The following is a 19314-nucleotide window of genomic DNA, read 5'->3' as shown; positions in this document are numbered from 1 at the left end:
AGAAGAAAAAATAATACATAAAAAGATCTAATAACCACCCTTGAGATCGTTGACAACATCATAAGGAATGGGGGTGACAGTTTCCAACTGAGCTCCTTCGACCATGAGACCTGGCTTGGGACCCTCAGGCTGCCTCTTGGTGCTGATGGCCTCACCCTTAAACTTGGCCTCGGCCTTGAGCTTATCGTTCCTTAACTTTCTGTTTCTGAACTCCTCAGTGCATCTAGAGGGCTGGACATGCTCCACACGAACATGAATCCTCTTCTTAATGATGCGGTTCCCAACCTGCTTGTTAACCTCCACACCAATAGCGCGCTTGGTGATGTTCCAGACACGCCCAGTTCGGCCATGGTAGAACTTGTGGGGCATACCCTTGTGAATGGCGTCGTTAAACTTTCAAATCCATAAAATCAACACCAAAAAAAAATCAAAATTGACAAGCTCAGTTACCTTAGTTTACGTATAAATCATATTTCATATATCATAAATTAAAAAAATGGGTTAAAGTTACCTTACTTCACATAATGGACAGACTCGGTTTCCCATCGCCCATGGAGGAAAGGCCTCTTGTCCGCGCTAGGGAGAAGAAAGGGTCAAAGCACTTTGGGGAGCATCTGCTTCGCCCCTTATTGCATCTTTTCATCATCGTCCCAAAGCCCTTTCTTGGGACCCTTCATCATTGATCCTTAGCACCCACATCTGAAAGAGAATGAGAGAGAGAGGTCGGTAAACGATGGTTCCAAACTAGAGAGAGCGAAAGAAATAGTCACTGTGAGTGGGATGAACGAGAGATTGAGAGAAGGCAAGAGATTGTAGTGTGTGTGGCTATTTTTAGAGGGAGAGAAAAAGAGACAGAGGGGAACACGGTTAGGGTTGATTTGTGAAGAAGAAGATACAAGAGAGAAAGAGAGAGATAGGCTAATAGAATATTAGAGGGGGAGATGGAAAAGCTAGTGGCGGGCTGTAAAATTTTACTGTACCGAGCGCGCCTGATTTTTCTATTTAACCATAGCGTTTTTTAAAAATTGTCATTTTTAGGTGTTATATTAGGCTAAAATTCTTGTAGTGTGACTCTGCATATCTGACTCCAGCTCCCAGGTCGCTTCCTCGACCTTGCTATTCCTCCACAATACCTTAACCAAAGGTTTCGTCTTATTCCTGAGGACCTTATCTTTTCTGTCAAGTATCTGAACTAGCTGCTCCTCAAAGTAGAGATCTGGTTCAAGCTCCAGATCTTCATAACTCAAAATATGGCTCACATCAGATACATACCTCCAAAGAGCTGATACATGGAATACATTATGCATGGCAGACAATGCCGGAGGCAAGGCCAATCTGTAAGCCACCTGACCAATCCTCTCCAGGATCTCAAATGGACCTACAAATTTAGGACTCAGCTTGCCTTTCTTCCCAAACCTTCTCACCCCTTTCCATGGTGAGACTCTGAGGAAAACATAGTCTCCTACCTAGAACTCCACGTTCCTGTGCTTGGGATCTGCATAGCTCTTCTATCTACTTTGAGAAGCGAGCATCCGAGCTCTAATCTTCTCAATAGCCTCACTGGTCCTCTGAACTACCTCAGGACCTAGGTATCTCCTTTTACATGTCTCATCCCAATGAATGGGAGATCTGCATTTCCTACCATACAGCATCTCATAAGATGCAACTCCAATGGTAGACTGATAACTGTTGTTGTAGGAAAACTCTATCAAAGGCCGATACTTACTCCAAGATCCACCGAAGTCCAGCACACATGCTCTTAGCATGTCTTCCAGAATCTGAATTGTCCTCTTAGATTGCCCATCTTTCTGAGGATGATAAGCTGTACTGAACTTCAACTGTGTCCCCATGGCTTTCTGCAAACTCCCCCAAAACTTGGAAGTAAAAGTGGGGTCCTGATCTGACACAATCGACCTAGGTGCTCCATGGAGGCGCACAATCTCTCTCACATCGAGATCTGCATACTGATCAACTTTATAAGTGGTCCTCACTGGCAGGAAGTGAGCTGATTTGGTGTAGCGATCCACTATCACCCAAATAGAATCATGCTGACCAGTAGTCCTGGGTAAGCCCACCACAAAATCCATTGTGATGTCCTCCCACTTCCACTCTGGAATATCTAGTGGCTGCAATGACCCTGCCGGCCTCTGATGCTCAGCCTTGACATATTGACATGTCAAGCACTTAGCCACATATTCTACTACATCTGTCTTCATCCCTGGCCACCAATACAACGATCTCACATCCTAATACATCTTTGTGCTGCCTGGATGCAAAGAGTAAGGTGTAGTATGAGATTCATCTAGAATCTCTCGCCTCAATGTAGTGTCTAACGGAACACATATCCGTCCCTTGTATCTCAACAAGCCTAACTTAGACACTGTATAATCTCTGGATGCTCCAGTCAGAACATCCTCTCTGATCTTGATTAGCTGTGGATCACTCAACTGACCTTCTTTGATTCTCACCAACAGCGTAGACTGTAGCGTAATGTTAGCCAACTGGCCCACCAACAACTCTATACCAGCTCTGGTCATATCATCTGCTAACTCTCTGGCTATCAGCCTCATACCATGAATCTGCCCCAGACCCTTCTGGCTCAAAGCATCAGCTACCACGTTGGCTTTCCCTGGATGATACAGAATCTCACAATCATAATCATTTACTAACTCTAGCCAATGCCTTTGTCTCATATTTAGGTCTTTCTGGGTGAAGAAGTATTTCAGGCTCTTGTGGTCTGTATAGATCTCGCACTTCTCTCCATAGAGATAATGCCTTCATATCTTCAAATCGAAAACCACAGCCGCCAACTCTAAATCATGAGTGGGATACCTCTTTCCATACTCCTTCAGCTGACGAGAAGCATAAGCTATTACCTTTTCTGATTGCATCAAAACACAGCCCAAACCCTGATGAGAAGCATCATAGTAAATCACAAACTTCTTCTGGTCTGTTGGAAGACTTAGAATCGGAGCTGTAATCAATCTTTGCTTCAGTTCCTGGAAGTTGTTCTCACATTTATCTGACCACACAAATTTCTGGCTCTTGCGTGTCAGCTCAGTGAAAGCAGTAGCAATCTTTGAGAACCCTTCCACGAAATGCTTGTAATAACCTGCCAATCCAAGGAAACTTCTAACCTCAGAAGCATTCTTTGGCCTTGGTCAATCTTTGACCGCTTCGATCTTTGCTGAATCTACCTTAATCCTCTCCTTAGTGACAATGTGTCCAAGAAAGGATACTTGAGACAACCAGAACTCACACTTCTTGAATTTAGCAAACAACCTGTGTTCTCTCAGTCTCTGTAGAACCAACCTCAGATGCTGCTCATGCTCTAACTCAGTCTGAGAATATACCAGAATATCATCGATGAAGACGATCACAAACTGGTCTAAGTAATCCTTGAACACTCTGTTCATCAGATCCATAAAAGCAGTAAGGGCATTAGTCAATCCAAATGACATAACTAGAAACTCATAATGCCCATACCTGGTACGAAAGGCAGTCATCGATATGTCTCCCTCCTTGACCCTCAACTGATGATAACCAGAACGAAGGTCGATCTTTGAGAATACCTTCTTACCTTGCAACTGATCGAACAGGTCATCTATCCTTGGCAAAGGATACTTATTATTAATTGTCAACCTGTTCAGTTCTTTGTAATCTATACACATTCTCAGAGAACCGTCTTTCTGTTTCACAAACAGAACTGGCGCACCCCAAGGTGAGAAGCTAGGTCTGATAAAACCTAACTCCAACAGTTCTTTCAACTACACTTTTAATTCTTTCAATTCAGGTGGGGCCATTCTGTATGGTGCTCTAGACACTGGCTCCGTCCCTGGTGCCAATTCTATAACGAACTCAATTTCCCTGTGTGGTGGCAATCCTGGCAAATCTTCTGGAAACACATCCAAGAATTCACATACAAGTCTAGTATCCTCTAGTCTCACTGGCACGACCTGGGTGATATCAACCACACTGGCTAAGAATCCAATGCAACCTCTTTGCAATAAATCACTGGCCCTCAACACAGAAATCATAGGAATGCGAGGTCGATGCACAGCTCCAACAAACACAAAAGGAACCTCACCTTCAGGCTCAAAGGTGACCATCTTCCTTCTGCAGTCAATAGTTGCCCCATACTTCGCCAACCAATCCATACCCAATATCATATCAAAGTCAGTCATAACCAACTCTATCAAGTCCACTGATAACTCTCTGCCCTCCACTGTCACTGGCAAAGATCTGACCCATCTCCTGGATACCACTAACTCTCCAGTGGGTAACAAAGTACCAAATCCCACAGTATAGAAATCACAAGGTCTACACAATCTATCAATAATGCTACTAGCAACAAAAGAGTGTGTAGCACCAGAATCAATCAACACATTATAAGGGATTCCAGCACTAAGAAGCTGACCTGTAACAACTGAGGGGGAAGCCTCAGCTTCTGCCTGTGTCAACGTGAACACTCGAGCTGGGGTCGAGCTGTCCACCTTCCTGGGTTCTTCTTTCCCTACCTGAGGGCAATCTTTCTTAAGATGACCCACTGCTCCACACAAGTAGCAGGCCTTTGCCCTACACTCTCCCAAATGACGCCTCTTGCATCTAGGGCATTCAGGACCAGTCTTCCAGGCTTCACTACCCCCAGGACAACCCATTGTAATACCACGGGGCCTCCTGTCAGACTTGGAACTGGGAAGGTATCAGGAACCTTCCTCTTCTGATCGCTGGGGCCAACACCCCTACCAGAACCCACAAATGGAGGAACTGTCCTCCTGAAATTCTTTCTGGCTGCACTGTCATGCCAGATCTTGGTCTCTGCACTCTCAACTGTGAGTGCCTTCTCAACCACCTGTGCGAGGTAGTAACCCCTGCCACAGTGGTGATACGAACATCGCGGGCTAACCTGGGTTGTAGCCCTTGGAGGAATCTCTCTCTCCTGGTCCAATCAGTGGGCACCAATTCCTTGGCAAACTTTGTGAAACAATCAAATTTTAAGGCATATTCAGTAACTGATAAACTTTCCTGAACTAGCCTAATGAATTCCTCAGCTTTAGCTGCCCTGATGGCATCATTGTAATACTTTTCATTAAACAAGGTCTGAAACTTCTCCCAGCTCAGGGCATTCACATTCTTGGTCTGGGTAATCACTTCCCACCAAATCTGGGCATCCTCCTGAAACATATAGGTAGCACAGGCCACCCTCTCATTACCAGTTACCCTCATGAAATCAAGGATAGTGGTAATCATGCTCATCCATTGTTCTGCCTGGGCAGGATCTGCAATGCCCTAAAAAACATGAGGTTGTTGATTTCTGAACCTTTCATAAAGAGGTTCCCATTTATTTCCTACCTCAAGCAGCTGTTCTGCTGATGGCACCGACACAGGAGGTGCCTCTGATACACCAACCACTGCAGGCACTTGTTGCTATCTCAGGAGACGAAGCTCCTCTCCTTGTTTCAACACTGTTGCCTATAAGTCATTAAACAACTGCTGCCAGTTTGCAGGAGCTGGCTATGGAATCTGAGACTGGTCATTTTCCTGACCCTAGCTGTTATGGTTATTGTTCTGGCCCTGATCACTCTGGCCAGCTATAGTATATGTCTGTTATCGATTCATTCTTATTTATGATATACCTTGCTGAAACATTGATCAATACGGCCAGTCAGGTAGTAATAACTAAACCTCTTGCTGCCTCACGGTCCAAGAACAAGCAGACAATTATCATATTCCATAGTCATTCAACATTCACTAGCAGATACATGTTTATGGCATTCAGCACTCAGCATGTATCACATAACAATTCATAATATTTTAGGGGCACAGGTTCATCACAGTGTCTCATGCATATAGGTAAAGCATATGCACCACATTTAGGCAGTTATGCACATAACTACATAAATAGTTACCAAACCATGAGTCGAGCTTGACTTCAATGATGTGTGTACATGCCCAACCAGTCTACAGGAACCTTAACCTTGGCATTGCTCTGATACCAAGTTGTAACGCCGTGGTTACCCCAGAACAGTTACGATGAAAAGTGAACCGATAATTTGACCCATTGCCTGAGTCCTTTGGTTAAAAACGTGTTCTAAGTGTTATTAACAGGTTAAGGTGAAAACCAACAAAAAGGAAAGGATATGTTTTATTGATACATAACACTATTCGTGGACCCACAAGAACATTTACAAGTTATTTACATCTCAAAAAGGTCATTACTATTCCAAAATTTCAAACCCCGCCAACCAAAGTGGCAAAAATAGGGTAAACCCCCTAGCTCCTCTGAGAACTCCTTGGCCGTGGTGGTCAAGCGGCCGCATACGTACACATCACTACCTAAGCTCTCCACTCAAGGGTGGGTGAGATTTTCTTTTCCCTTACCTGCACCACATAGCACCCATGAGCCAAAGCTCAGCAAGAAAACATAGCATTATATGTAAACATCACCAAATGATTATCATTATAATCACACAGAGCTCAAAGCTTTCAAACAGATGAGTGAAAATCACTTGAGGTTTTGATATACCTTACTGAGTGACTGACAAGCAAGTCACTAATTCAAATGGAAGAGTGGCTGCTAGGTAAGCCACTAGCCTTCAATAGGTTCTGGTAAACCATACTGAGTGACTGACAAACAGGTCACTAACTCAAATGGAAGAGTGGCTGCTGGGTAAGCCACTAGCCTTCAAGCTCTTATAATATTCATCAAACTTGAGGTCGGTTCGGCATTAATGCTCTTTGAGTCATTCAATGTAGAAAGTTGATTAGATCTACTCTTTATTGGCTTTTGTTGATGGTGAGAACTCGTCAACTAAGTTAAGTTGGAAAGAATTGCAAGATAAAGATTATCAATAGAAAAGCCTTAGAAATTTAAGTATCAACTCTAAGAACAATTGCAGACGAACAATGGTGAAATCAGTTTTTCATTCACTATGGCGCACTTGCTACAGTAAATTTTCGACCCCCCCCCCCCCGAATGGAAGTGGAGTCCATTTGATAGTGGGCTCTAATGGCCCCTGATACATTGTGGTCCAGGGGACCAATCTGTGCACAAGTACTCTATCAGGGGAGTGGTATCAGGTGTTGTGGTGTCGGCTCTGGTACACAGTCAGAATCCATGGGAGCACCTCAACTTTTTTACCCAGTCATGACTCCACCACTCGCTTTGTACGGGTGTCAAAGACGTGGTGGTGGTGTAGCCACTCTTTGTACCATTCCCAACCGCCAGTACTTGTCGGGCACAGGTGTTAGGCCCGTCCCCTGATCCTAGCTGGCATGTACGTACCCCTTTTGAGGTACCTTGTTCGTACTCTTTTTGTCTCTTGTGGGCCACCTCAACCACTGTCATCATGCACACGGGGCCTTGGGACGAGATCCATTGGGGCGAGGTTGTCTCACACGCGTAGCTCTTTGGGAGAGGCCTTCATGAGATATCGAGAGGGTGGCATAGCCTTGCGGCTAGGCCATGACGAGGGCCTCGCATGGCCGAGGCAGCATGGCCTTGCGTGGGTGAGGCGGCAAGGACACGGCCTCGCGGCTAGGCCTCGGGCGTGGCCTCGCGTGGACGAGGCGACAGGGACACGGCCTCGTGGCTGGGCCTCGGGCATGGCCTCGCGTGGGTGAGGCGACAGGGACAAGGCCTCACGGCTAGGCCTCGGGCGTGGCCTCGTGTGGACGAGGCAGCAGGGACACGGCCTCGCGTGGACGAGGCGGCATGGACACGGCCTCGTGCCTGGGTGCGGTCGAGCGAGGCGGTGGCTCTAACACTCACTTAGGCTTTTATGGACCTTAGCGCGTGTCTTTGATCTTTTAAGGGCGTGGAATATTGAGCATCGACACTTTCCCCCCAGTCTAGGAGAGGACCTTTAGGTGCTCTTGTAGACTATTTTCCTTGCTTCTTATAAATAGGCCCTAACGCAAGGCTTATCATTTACACCTTACTTCCTTAACTTAGTGGTTCTTAGACCCTTATTCCTTTCAAGAGGTAAGGGGTTCAATCCCCCACAACCTCACTTTTTCCATAGTTTCCTTCATTTTATTTTCTCATTTCATATTTTTTTTTACATATGAGCTAATTTCTTGGTATGTCTATTTGGAGGCTAACACATGCTTTTTGTCTATTTTTGCAGACGTGTATTTTCGACCATTTGGTGCTTTTGGCCCTCAACCTCCTTTTTTGGCCTCGACAGCCTCTAATTTCTACATATTGAGGTATATTCTCTTTTTCCCTGGTTTTCATTGGGTCCAAATTAGCGTTACTCGGGATGGGGTACCATGGCCTGAGCTCGCAGTGAGTTTGCCCAGTTGCATGCCCCTCTTTTTTATACTCTGTAGTGGGTCATTTAGGGTGTTTGCATCTAGAGGTATTAAGCCTATTCCTTTGTGTTTTGTAGCCATCCCCTCATTTATACGTGAACCCCTTTTTGCTTTCGGGATGAGGTCTCATGGCCAGTGACGGCCCGTCCGACATACCTCCGGGGGTTGAATTTATTGACCTATCCTCAGACTCAGAGTCCCCTGAGGAAAACCCTTACCAGGACTATGACTCCTTAAGGCAGGCCCGTATCCGCCATCTTGAGTACATGGCTAAACTTAGGCTAACAATTTGGGTAGTGGAGAGCGAAATTGACTCGGTGTCCAGAAGAGACGGAGCACCTTTCCCCCCAGACCTTAGTGACCATGTAGCGAGCCTTAGGGTGACCCTCTTAGAGTTGCAGAGGGAGTTGGAGTTTATGGAGGGACACCTTCCGCCTGAGCCCTCTAGCCCATTCTCGCCTGATGACTGTCATGGGGCTGCCTCCGCTTCTCCTCAGCCCCTAGTCTCGGTTTTTCCTAGCTCAGCACTTCCGCAGTCGCTCCCTCGATGGAAGACTCTTGCTAGGAAGAAAAAATGGAGGGTCAAGTGTTCTGTCTCTTCCTCACATTTTTCTTTTGATTTTGCAGATATGCCGAGGGCACGACGACAGGTGGCTTCCAATGAACCAGACAATGCTCCTTTACTGGCAACTGAACTGGTGTCGCATGTATCCAAAAACAAACCGAGGGACATCGTGGATCACTATCGCGTCCCTCCGGAGTACGCATTATATGTTCCTCAGGAGACATGCCGGGCTGACAGTCCTAGGCCCGGCTTCGTGGCCCTCAGCGAGCACATCCTGAAGGCGGGTGGTACCATCCCGTTACACCCGTTCTTTGTTCCGGTCCTCAACTACTTTGACCTTGCCCCGCTTCAGCTGGCTCCCAATGGCTGGCTGACTTTAAGCTGCCTTTTTGTTGCATATACGAAGTTGTTTAAACGCGCTCCTACGGCGACAGAGGTGCATTTCGTCTACAACCTCATGCCCCTTCCCAAGTCCAAGGGCTTTTACTATTTACAAAAATCCAACAACAAGGCCTCTTTGATAGAGGGCTCGGTGTCCAACCCGGGGTCCTAGAAGCAGGGCTTTTTCTTCGTGGAAGGCCCCCTCTCTGTCCACGAGGACTTCCGGGCCACTCTCAGTAAGTACCCTGAACATCACTTTCTCTCTTTTACTTTCTTACAACTTATTGTTTCATGAATTACGTTCATATCGACCATTGCGTGTATTATGCAGAGCAATTCGTTAACCCACAGTTGTCAGGTCAGAAGCAAGAGACATGAGAATGTTCCTCATCACTGACCTTGCTATGAAAAAGGCAATGTGCCTGTTCACCGTGAAGAATTTGAACCGCCATAAATTGTCCCCTGTCTCGGACCCCAAGTTACAGTGGACCATCTCTGGGTCCACGAATATGAAGGGGGCCTTGGCCGAGCCTTGCCCAGATGAGGATGAGGATGAGGAAGAGCCGGAGGAAGCCCCCCTTGACCGCGGGGGATCTCACCAGCTGCCTCCATCTCCTGGGGGATTCCCTCCATGTGTCTGCTATTATCTGGACATAGCCCCTCATTCTCAAGACCAGCAGGCCGTTCCGGGGTGTTTTGTTTGCCCTGACCCTGAGGGCTACGACGCCTTCACTCAGGCTCCTCTCCACCCTGGACCATCGGGGACTTATTTCGCTGACCTTCTGGAGCCTCCCTCTGATCTACCAGATCCTCAGTTTTCCACTTTCACCGTACCCCCTCCCGTTTCGGCGAGCGGGTCGTCTGTCCTCATCCAGCCAGGTGCCCCTGGTGCGGATGGGGAGCCCTGGGTGACTCGGATGGCGATGTCTTACAGGCAGCGATACATCCAACATTCCTCGAGCCTCCCCGTATCTGACTGGAATGGTCTTGGGAATATTGCTCAATCGGACCTTGGGGAAACCCTAAGGCGCACCATGACTTGGGTGAGTTCCCGCACCTCGCGTCGGCCCTATTATGTATAGGTGTTCATGCATATATTTTTTGTTTTTGTCAATTATTGTTGCTGTTGTTAACTTTCTTGTGCAGGTCTATACTATGGCTCTGCAGTTTGCTGACTCGGCTGGCAATCTCTTCGCATCGTGCACCGAGAGGGACCGTCTCGCAACACGGGCTCAGAAGCTTGAGAGAGATCTTAATGAAACCAAGGATAAATTGACAAGGGTTCGGACCAAACTTGCCAACTCATTAATAAAGAGGAAGAAAGTGGTTGCCAAGGCCTCGAAGTTGCAGGACACGGTTACCAAGCTAGAGAGCGAGCTCTAGGGTGCCCAGGCTACCGCGGCTGCTGCACAGGCGAGGGTCTCCTCCCTAGAGATCTATCTTGAAGCTGCTAGAGCTGAGGTTGCTGCATCGTAGGAGAGGGTTGCCTCTTTAGAAGCGGAGAGGGCGACTACCGAGCATAGTTCTATAGAGCGCGCCCTCTATGGCTTATGGAGGCAAGACCCCAATTTTTACTTCTCCTCCTTTCGCGAGTATGCCGTGACCCGGGCGGCTGGGTGGAGCGCCCGGGGCAGGAGGCCCTGAGGTTGCTATTTCATTACCTCTGCCAGCCCGTAGTAGATGTATGCTCGCTTGAGTCGTTGTAATATTATTGTTCTTACTATTTTTCTTTTGAAAATCTTGTACTGTCTTCAAAACTTTCTTTTTCAAAGTATATAAACATGTGTTGCTATTTATCTCTTATTCTACTACATTTGAGGTCCTTTTGAGCCTGTATTATGGGATTTGGTTGGTTCCCCTCTTTTATTTACCAGGCTGGAGGTCCTTTGGAGCCCATGTGAAAGGGTTCACTGGGACCTCTTTCGGTGCCTCTTGATTACTTTTATAAGGATATTTTGACCCCTTGGGTCCTTGCTATCCTTTAATATATTCTTGTGCCCGCTTATTATTTTTTTGCGAGAAGCGTCCTTCTCGTCATTATTCATAGTACTATTTTTGCAAGGGTCTCTTTTAGGACCCTTTTTGGCTAGACGGCTTGGTGGCCGATCTCGACTTATTATTGTCGTTACCATATTTTTTTTGTAAGTCCCTATGGCCTCCTTGATGTTCACAAGGGTATCTAATCCTTGTGATCCCAGGGGATGCCTTGTAAGGACTTCGCTTAAGGCCCTGATATAGGGGGTCCCTCTGGGATCCCCCGTTAAAGGGTCCGTTTTAGGGTCATGGTCCCTTTTGGGTCCTCTTGATGGAGGTTCCTTCTTGGGATTCTCCCCTTTGTTGTGTGCTTTATCTTCACGAGCCACTATTGCCCCCCAAGTGTCTGGTGAAGTTTACTTCGGCAGGCACTTTGATTGATGCTCACGTAAAGTAAATTAAATGGGGTGCGAAGGTGTAACTAGTTTCATTCATAGAATTCCGGCTACAGCGATACATATAAGATTCTCATAGGAAATAAAAAAAATTTACACCTACTCAGGAGGTTATCTAAGTAACCTCTTTGATTCTTCTCTACCATACTAAGATAACATGCAACACTTTTGAAAACCTATCCTTTTAGCATTGGGCGTGGGTGCCTTACTGGTAGAACTTCCTAAGGTGCTCCGCGTTCCATGCTCGAGGTATGATGGTGTTTTCCATGCGCGCCAGCTTATAAGTGTTTGGGGGTATGCATTGAGCAACCTGGTAGGCCCCCTCCCAGTTCGCCCCAAGCACTCCTGCCCCTGGGTCTCGCGTGTTGGGGAGTACCTTCCTTAGCACCAGGTTGCCAACTCTGAAAGTTCTCTCTTGCACCATCGAGTTGTAGTACCTTGCTGCGCGCTGTTGGTATACCGCCACCCTTATTTGTGCTTTTTCCCTTCTCTCTTCTAGCATGTCCAAGCTCTCAGCCAAAGCTACGTGGTTGGCCTCGTCTCCATACGCCTGTACCCTGAAGGAACTCACCTGCATCTCAACTAGGAGGACGGCCTTGCACCCATATGCTAAGGAGAATGGGGACTCTCCAGTGGTCGTGCGAGGGGTGGTTCTGTAGGCCCATAGCACATTCAGCAGCTCTTCCACCCAGGCTCCTTTCATCTCTTCTAACTTGGTTTTCAGGTTCTTTTTAAGAACTCTGTTAATGGCCTCCACTTGCCCATTGGCCTGTGGGTGTACTACTGCTGAAAAACTTCTCTTTATCCCCCTTCCTCTACAATATTCCTCAAAGGCTCCCCCCTCAAACTAGGTGCCGTTGTCAGAAATAATTTTGTAGGGCACTCCGTATCTACAGACAATGAATTTGTTGACGAATGAGGTGATGTGTTTGGCAGTTATCTTCACGAGTGGATCCGCTTCAACCCACTTGGTCAAATAGTCCACAGCTACTACTGCATACTTCGCCCCTCCCCTACCCGCAGGAAGGGCGCCGATCAAGTCTATCCCCAGATAGCAAAGGGCCAGGGGCTGGTCAGGCTAGTTAACTCATTTGGGGGCCTCCGAGTGTAGTTAGCGTGTTTCTGGCATTTGTCGCATTTCTTGGCAAAGTCGCTTGCATCTTTTTCCATTGAGGGCCAGTAGTACCCTTGCCTAATGGCCTTCCTAGCCATTGACGGTCTGCTCTCATGGTTACCACATTCTCCTTCATGTATCTCATGTAGTACCTTTAACGCCTCCTCCTTCTCTACACATCGCAGAAGTGGCATTGAGAACCCTCTCTTGTATAGAACCCCATCTATCAAGGTGTATCTAGCTGCCTTATACACCAACCTTTGGGCCTCTTTCTTGTCCACAAGCAAGGTTCCTTCCTCCAAGTATCTTTTAATCGGCTCCGCCCACGACTCCTTTGGGACACTAACCATATGTACGTCTGCGCTTACGATGCTGGGTTTGGGTAAGTACTCCACGGGTATCGACTCCAAGATATCCCCATCCTTGGTGGAAGCCAGCTTCACGAGTGCATTAGCATGGGAATTCCTTTATCAGGGGATCTGCTCTATGCTATATGCTACTAACTGTCCCAGATAGCCTTTCACCCTTTCCAAGTAGGCTGCCATCTTGGGTCCCCTCGCCTGATATTCCCCCTTTACCTGGTATACCACCAACTGAGAGTCGCTAAAAATACGAAGGCGCGTCACTTTTAGCTCCTGGGCTAAACGCAAGCCAGCCAGGAGCGCCTCGTACTCCGCCTCGTTATTGGAGGCCTCAAACCCGAACCGGATCGCACAATACATCTTGTGTCCCTCGGGTCCTGTCATCATGATACCTGCTCCAGATCCTCCTTCATTGAATGCCCCATCCACATGCAGACTCCATTCCTCAAGATCCCCTCGTTCTTCCTCTATGACAGGCCGCTCCCCTTCTTCACTTCTTCCTCCATTCGGCTGACGGGTGAACTCCACTATAAAGTCTGCCAGCACCTGTCCATTGATGGAAGCTCTTGGGGTATACACGATATCGAATTGACTCAACTTGATCGACCATTTCATCAGCCTCCCTGAGGTCTTAGGTTTATGCAAGACTTGCCTTAAAGGACTATCCGTGAGAACTTCAATTGCGTGCGCATCGAAGTAAGGCCTCAACTTCCTCAAGGCGACAACTAATGCATAGGCCAACTTTTCAATCTCTAGGTACCGGTTCTCCGCGTCCACCAAACGCTTGCTGATATAGTACATAGGTTGTTGCTGCTTCCTCTCCCCTTTAACCAAGGCTGTGCTTATGGCATGTTCGGACACTGCCAAGTATAGGTATTGCTTCTCGCCTTTCTCAGGTTTCGCCAACAGGGGTGGCTTCCCCAAGTGCTCCTTCAGCTTGATAAATTCCTCTTCACATTCCTCATCCCAAGCGAACTTTTTGCTCCCTTTGAGGATGTTAAAGAAGGGGAGGCACTTATCGGTTGACCTTGAAATAAATCTATTAAGGGCCGCCACCCTACCCGTTAAGCATTGCACTTCCTTCTTGTTCTTAGGCGGGCTCATCTCTATCAGGGCCTTTATCTTATCACGATTGGCCTCGATTCCTCTGGAGTTGGCCATGAAGCCCAAGAATTTTCCTGAGGATACACTGTAGGTGCACTTGACTGGATTCAACTTCATTCGGTACTTCCTAACTGTGTCAAACATCTCACCAAGGTCCTTGTTGAGCTCTATTGCATTCTTGGTCTTTACTAACATATCATCAACATACACCTCCATGTTCCTTCCTATCTGGTTAGCGAACATCTTATTGACCAACCTTTGATAGGTGGCACCCGTGTTCTTCAACCCGAAGGGCATCACCTTGTAACAGTAGTGCCCTTTATCCGCAATGAATGACGTATGCTCTTCATCTGCTAGGTTCATTGGAATCTGGTTGTACCCCAAGTAGGCGTCCATGAAGCTCAGTAATTCATGTCCTGCCGTCGTATCTACTAACTGATCTATCCTTGGGAGGGGGAAGCTGTCCTTAGGACAAGCTTTATTTAGGTTTGAGAAATCGACGAAGGTCCTCCATTTCCCATTTGGTTTTGGGACTAGTACTGGATTCGACACCCACACAGGGTAAAAAGACTCACGGATAAACCCATTGGCCTTCAGCTTGTCGACCTCTTCCTTTAAGGCTGCGTACCTTTCTGGGTCTAGCGCCCGCCTCTTCTGCCTAACGGGCCTAGCTTCTGGGGAGATATTTAGATGGTGGCACATTACACTAGGATCTATACCCACCATATCATCATGACTCCATGCGAATACGTCTAGATTATCCTTCAAAAACCTTATCAACTCCTCCTCCAACCTTATCTTCAGTCTTCTCAACGGTTCTTCCATCACTGTAACCTCCTCTACTTCCTCCACTGGTTCCGCTCTTGATTCTTCCACGGCTCGAGGGTCTAACTCCTGCGAGTTCCCCGCTGGCACACGTAACGCCTCATGTATCACCATGGCCATTGGTTCCTGCGGTTTCACAGGCGTGTGGAGTGAGGTGTTGTAGCACTCCCTCGCCTCTCTCTGTTCTCCTTTCATACTAGCGACCCCTCCTGGTGTTGGGAACTTGACAACCAGGTGATATATAGAAGTTATGGCTTTCAATTATCTTAGGGATGGTCTCCCCAATACCGCATTGAAAGCCGACACGCAATCTACTACGACAAAGTTTGCCATGACTGTAGTCTGCTGGGGTTGCTCCCCCATGGTGAGTGCTAATTCGATCATCCCTAGAGGTTGCACCGAATCCCCCGTGAATCCATATAGGGATGATTGGCAAGGCTTTAGATGACGAATGCCTAGTCCCATCTTTTCCAAGGCAGGGCGATACAGGATGTCCACCGAGCTCCCATTGTCCACTAGGACCCGATGCACACTCATATTTTCCAACTGAACTTTCAACACCAGCGGATCATTGTTGGGAAATTGTACCCCCCGCGCATCCTCCTCATTGAATGTGATCGAGTCATTTTCCCCCTTGAATCTTTTCGGGGGTCGTTGTTCCAAACTCATGACGCAGGGTGGTGGACTTCGCCGGGCCTCTCTTGCATATCTATCTCGCCCCTTCCGAGAGTCCCCCTAAAATCCTGGACCTCCGAAAATGGTTCGGACCTCCCCCTGTATTTTTGGGGCTCGCCCTTGTGTCTGGGGTACCGCGAGCTCGTCCTCCGGCTTTGGCCTTTCTCTCCTGACATAACGGCCTAGGTGCCCCCTGCGGATGAGCTCCTCAATTTCTTCCTTCAAATGGATACACTCCGTCGTGGTGTGACCGATATCCTTGTGGTACTGGCAGTATCTACTGGGATCCCTTTTGGACCGGTCCTTTCTCATTGGTGGGGGCTTTTTGAAGGGAACTCGATCTTCGGTTGTGATGTAAATATGCTCCCTGGTATCTGTGAGGTTCATATAGTAAGTGTAAGCCGCTTGCCTATGATCATTCCCCTGTTTGTTCTTCCTCTGCTAATCATCTCTCGACCCATCATACGCCCTTTTCTTCTTTGTTACATTGGACCCGTCATTAGCTGGGGGCTTCGTGTTGGGCTCCTCCTTTCCTGCCTTTAGGTTTGCGTGGCCATCCTCCACACGAATGTACTTCTGTGCCCTCTCGTAGAAGTCATCTAAGTCGGTGACCTCCCTCTTCAACATGTTGTCCCACAACTTGCTTCCTGGGCGCACTCCGGCTGTAATGGCCATTTTTAACTCTCGGCAGGTTAGGCTGCCCACTTTCACGGCCTCCATATTGAACCTGTGAATGTAGCTCTTCAAGCTCTCATTTTCCCCTTGCTTCACATTGGCCAGGCTGGTGCCTGGCATCGTGTAGTCCCGCACGGCGTGGTGCTGTTGGAGGAATTCATCAGAAAACTGCTGCCAGGACCTGATGGACCCCGATCTTAATCTTTGGAACCATTTGTATGCGGGTCCTTTCAATGTGACGGCGAAGTAGTGGCATCTGGCTCCACTGCCAATTCCTCTCGGTTTCATCAGGTCGTTAAATGCGTCCAGGTGGTACTTTAGATCCGTGCTTCCTTCGTAGGGGGTCATATTGGGTTCCTTAAAGTTGGCAGGGAGCCGGATGGCCTGAATCTCCCTCACGAAGGGCAACTCATGGACGAACTCTTCAACAAAAGCCTGACCGCCAGAGGCGGTAACAATCTTGCTTCGCAGGCTCCTCATTTCTGTGTCCAGGTCCTGCCTCCTCTTGCTTAAAGAGTCCCTCAAAGAAGACGGGTTAAGATTCGCCTTTCCCTTGCCCTCTCCAGGCGCCATAGGGGGTGTGGTCCCTTTACCCACCCTCTTTTTATTGAGCTCCTCCCGTAAGTCCGAGGGTGCTCTCTTAGAGGTGACCTCGTCCTCGTTGCGAGGGGCAGCGTTGGTCCTTGGTTCTGGTTTCTGGGCCTGCTTCGGTGGTTCAGGATGTTCGCGTTGCTTCGCTCGGGGGGTGTTACTGGTAGAGTGTGGAGACCTCCCATCATCTACTGGTACGGTGGTCTCTATCCCCTCCCGACCTTTCTCCTTCCTCTTGGGCAAGGTCACACTTGACTTACCCTGCAATAGGCAATTCAGCACCTCTTGCATGTTCTCCAGGGTGGTCTCCAACCTTTGGTTCTTACGGTGGAGCTCACGTATTTCTTCTTCATAGAATCGAGATTTTGAACTCAAGCTCACGTAATGGACCCGGGGATGCTTATCTGCCTACGCGTAGAGGGGCCCGAGTCCTCCCGGCCGGAGTTCGGTACTTGGGGTGGTCTAGGGAGCAGGAACTTTTAGCATTTCCTGGTGGTGCTCTTGGAGGACTCTCTACAGGCAGGACGCCCAGTGATGAGGCCTCTCTATCACCCTCGTGAACCTTAGGGTCCCTTGGGGACTCCACCTCTCTAGGTGGAGGGGGATCCATCATGGAGGCCTTCAACTGGACTCCGTTAAGGTGGACCTCTAGCTCTCGTGGCTCCCTGAGTCGCTTTGAACGTCTTGGCATTTCTTCTTGCTGGAAGTAATGATAGAATAGTAGCTTGGAACTTAAGTTCCCACAGACGGCACCAAACTGTTGACGGTGAGAACTTGTCAACTAAGTTAAGTTGGAGAGAATTGCAAGATAAAGATTATCAATAGAAAAGCCTTAGATATTTAAGTATCAACTCTAAGAACAATTGCAGAAGAACAATGGTGAAATCAGTTTTTCATTTACTATGGTGCTCTTGCTACAGTAAATTTTCCAACCCCCTCCCCCCCCCCCCCCAAATGGAAGTGGAGTCCATTTTATAGTGGGCTCTAATGGCCCCTGATACATTGTGGTCCAGGGGACCAATCTGTGCACAAGTACACTATCAGGGGAGTGGTATCAGGTGTAGTGGTGTCGGCTCTGGTACACAGTCAGAATCCATGGGAGCACCTCATTTTTTGTACCCGGTCATGACTCCACCACTCGCTTTGTACGGGTATCAGAGACATGGTGGTGGTGTAGCCACTCTTCGTACCATTCCCAACCGCCACTACTTGTCGGGCACAGGTGTCAGGCCCGTCCCCTGATCCTAGCAGGCATGTACATACCCCTTTTGAGGTACTTTGTTCGTACTCTTTTTGTCTCTTGTGGGCCACCTCGGCCACTGTCCTCATTATGCACGCGGGGCCTTGGGACGAGATCCATTGGGGCGAGGTTGTCTCACACGCGTAGCTCTTTGGGAGTGGCCTTCACGAGATGCCGAGAGGGTGGCACGGCCTCCTGGCTGGGCCATGACGAGGGCCTCGCGTGGGTGAGGCGGCTGGGCCTCAGGCATGGCCTCGCGTGGATGAGGCAGCAGGGACACGGCCTCGCGTGGACGAGGCAGCAGGGACACGACCTCGTGTGGACGAGGCGGCATGGACACGGCTCGCGCCTGGGTTCTGTCGAGCGAGGCGGTGGCTCTAACACTCATTTAGGCCTTTATGGGACATTAGCGCGCGTCTTTGATCTTTTAAGGCGTGGAATATTGAGCATCCACAGCTTGCGTTGAACACGCTAAGGCCGTCCTGACTAATGAGTCAGCGCAATGTGACTAGTGCCCAGTACCACTGCTGAACCTGACTAATGAGTAACAGCTTCACAGCTGATACTAGCATCTTTGCCAAATCTGACTAATGAGTAAGTACCATGCACAAGTGAGCAACATTTGCTAAGTATTCCACAATCAATTCATGTCCACTTTTATACAACCAACATGCCTCATGAATAACCATGCATGTTTCATTTGGGGTGCAACTTTCTTACCTCTGATTCGAGCTAGAATGAACAGAAGAATGACCCTTGAGAACGGTTTAGCTTTTAGTCCTTTAGCGGTTACCTAATCATAACACATTATAGGATACCATCAATAACATGATATTCAAAGGTTCTCAAACCAATATCTAGCCTCCGAGAGATCAATCCAAACTAATCCAAGTAGTAGGGACACTCCCGAGGCCTAAAACTAGGTTCCCAGGGTCAAAACATGCAAATGGGCTCAACCCTGCACATGAGATGCGGCCCTGGAACCTTGTGCCGTGGCCCCTAGAAAATCTAGAGGCAAGTGTCGCGGCGCCCAACAC

General features: G+C 48.2%; 1 protein-coding gene across 1 annotated transcript; it reads right to left on the bottom strand.

Annotated features, from left to right (window-relative positions):
• Positions 1–27: 27 nt before the first annotated feature.
• LOC133814807 (large ribosomal subunit protein eL21x/eL21w-like) lies at positions 28–13155 on the bottom strand. The gene is made up of 2 exons (XM_062247721.1): positions 12958–13155; positions 28–393 (listed from the first exon to the last, which is right to left on the bottom strand). The coding sequence occupies exons 1-2, from the start codon at positions 13153–13155 to the stop codon at positions 28–30; spliced, it is 564 nt and encodes a 187-aa protein (XP_062103705.1).
• Positions 13156–19314: the final 6159 nt, after the last annotated feature.

Source organism: Humulus lupulus, chromosome 2 (assembly GCF_963169125.1).
Source record: "Humulus lupulus chromosome 2, drHumLupu1.1, whole genome shotgun sequence".
Taxonomy (NCBI): Eukaryota; Viridiplantae; Streptophyta; class Magnoliopsida; order Rosales; family Cannabaceae; genus Humulus; species Humulus lupulus.
This window is presented reverse-complemented; position numbering and strand designations above follow the sequence as displayed.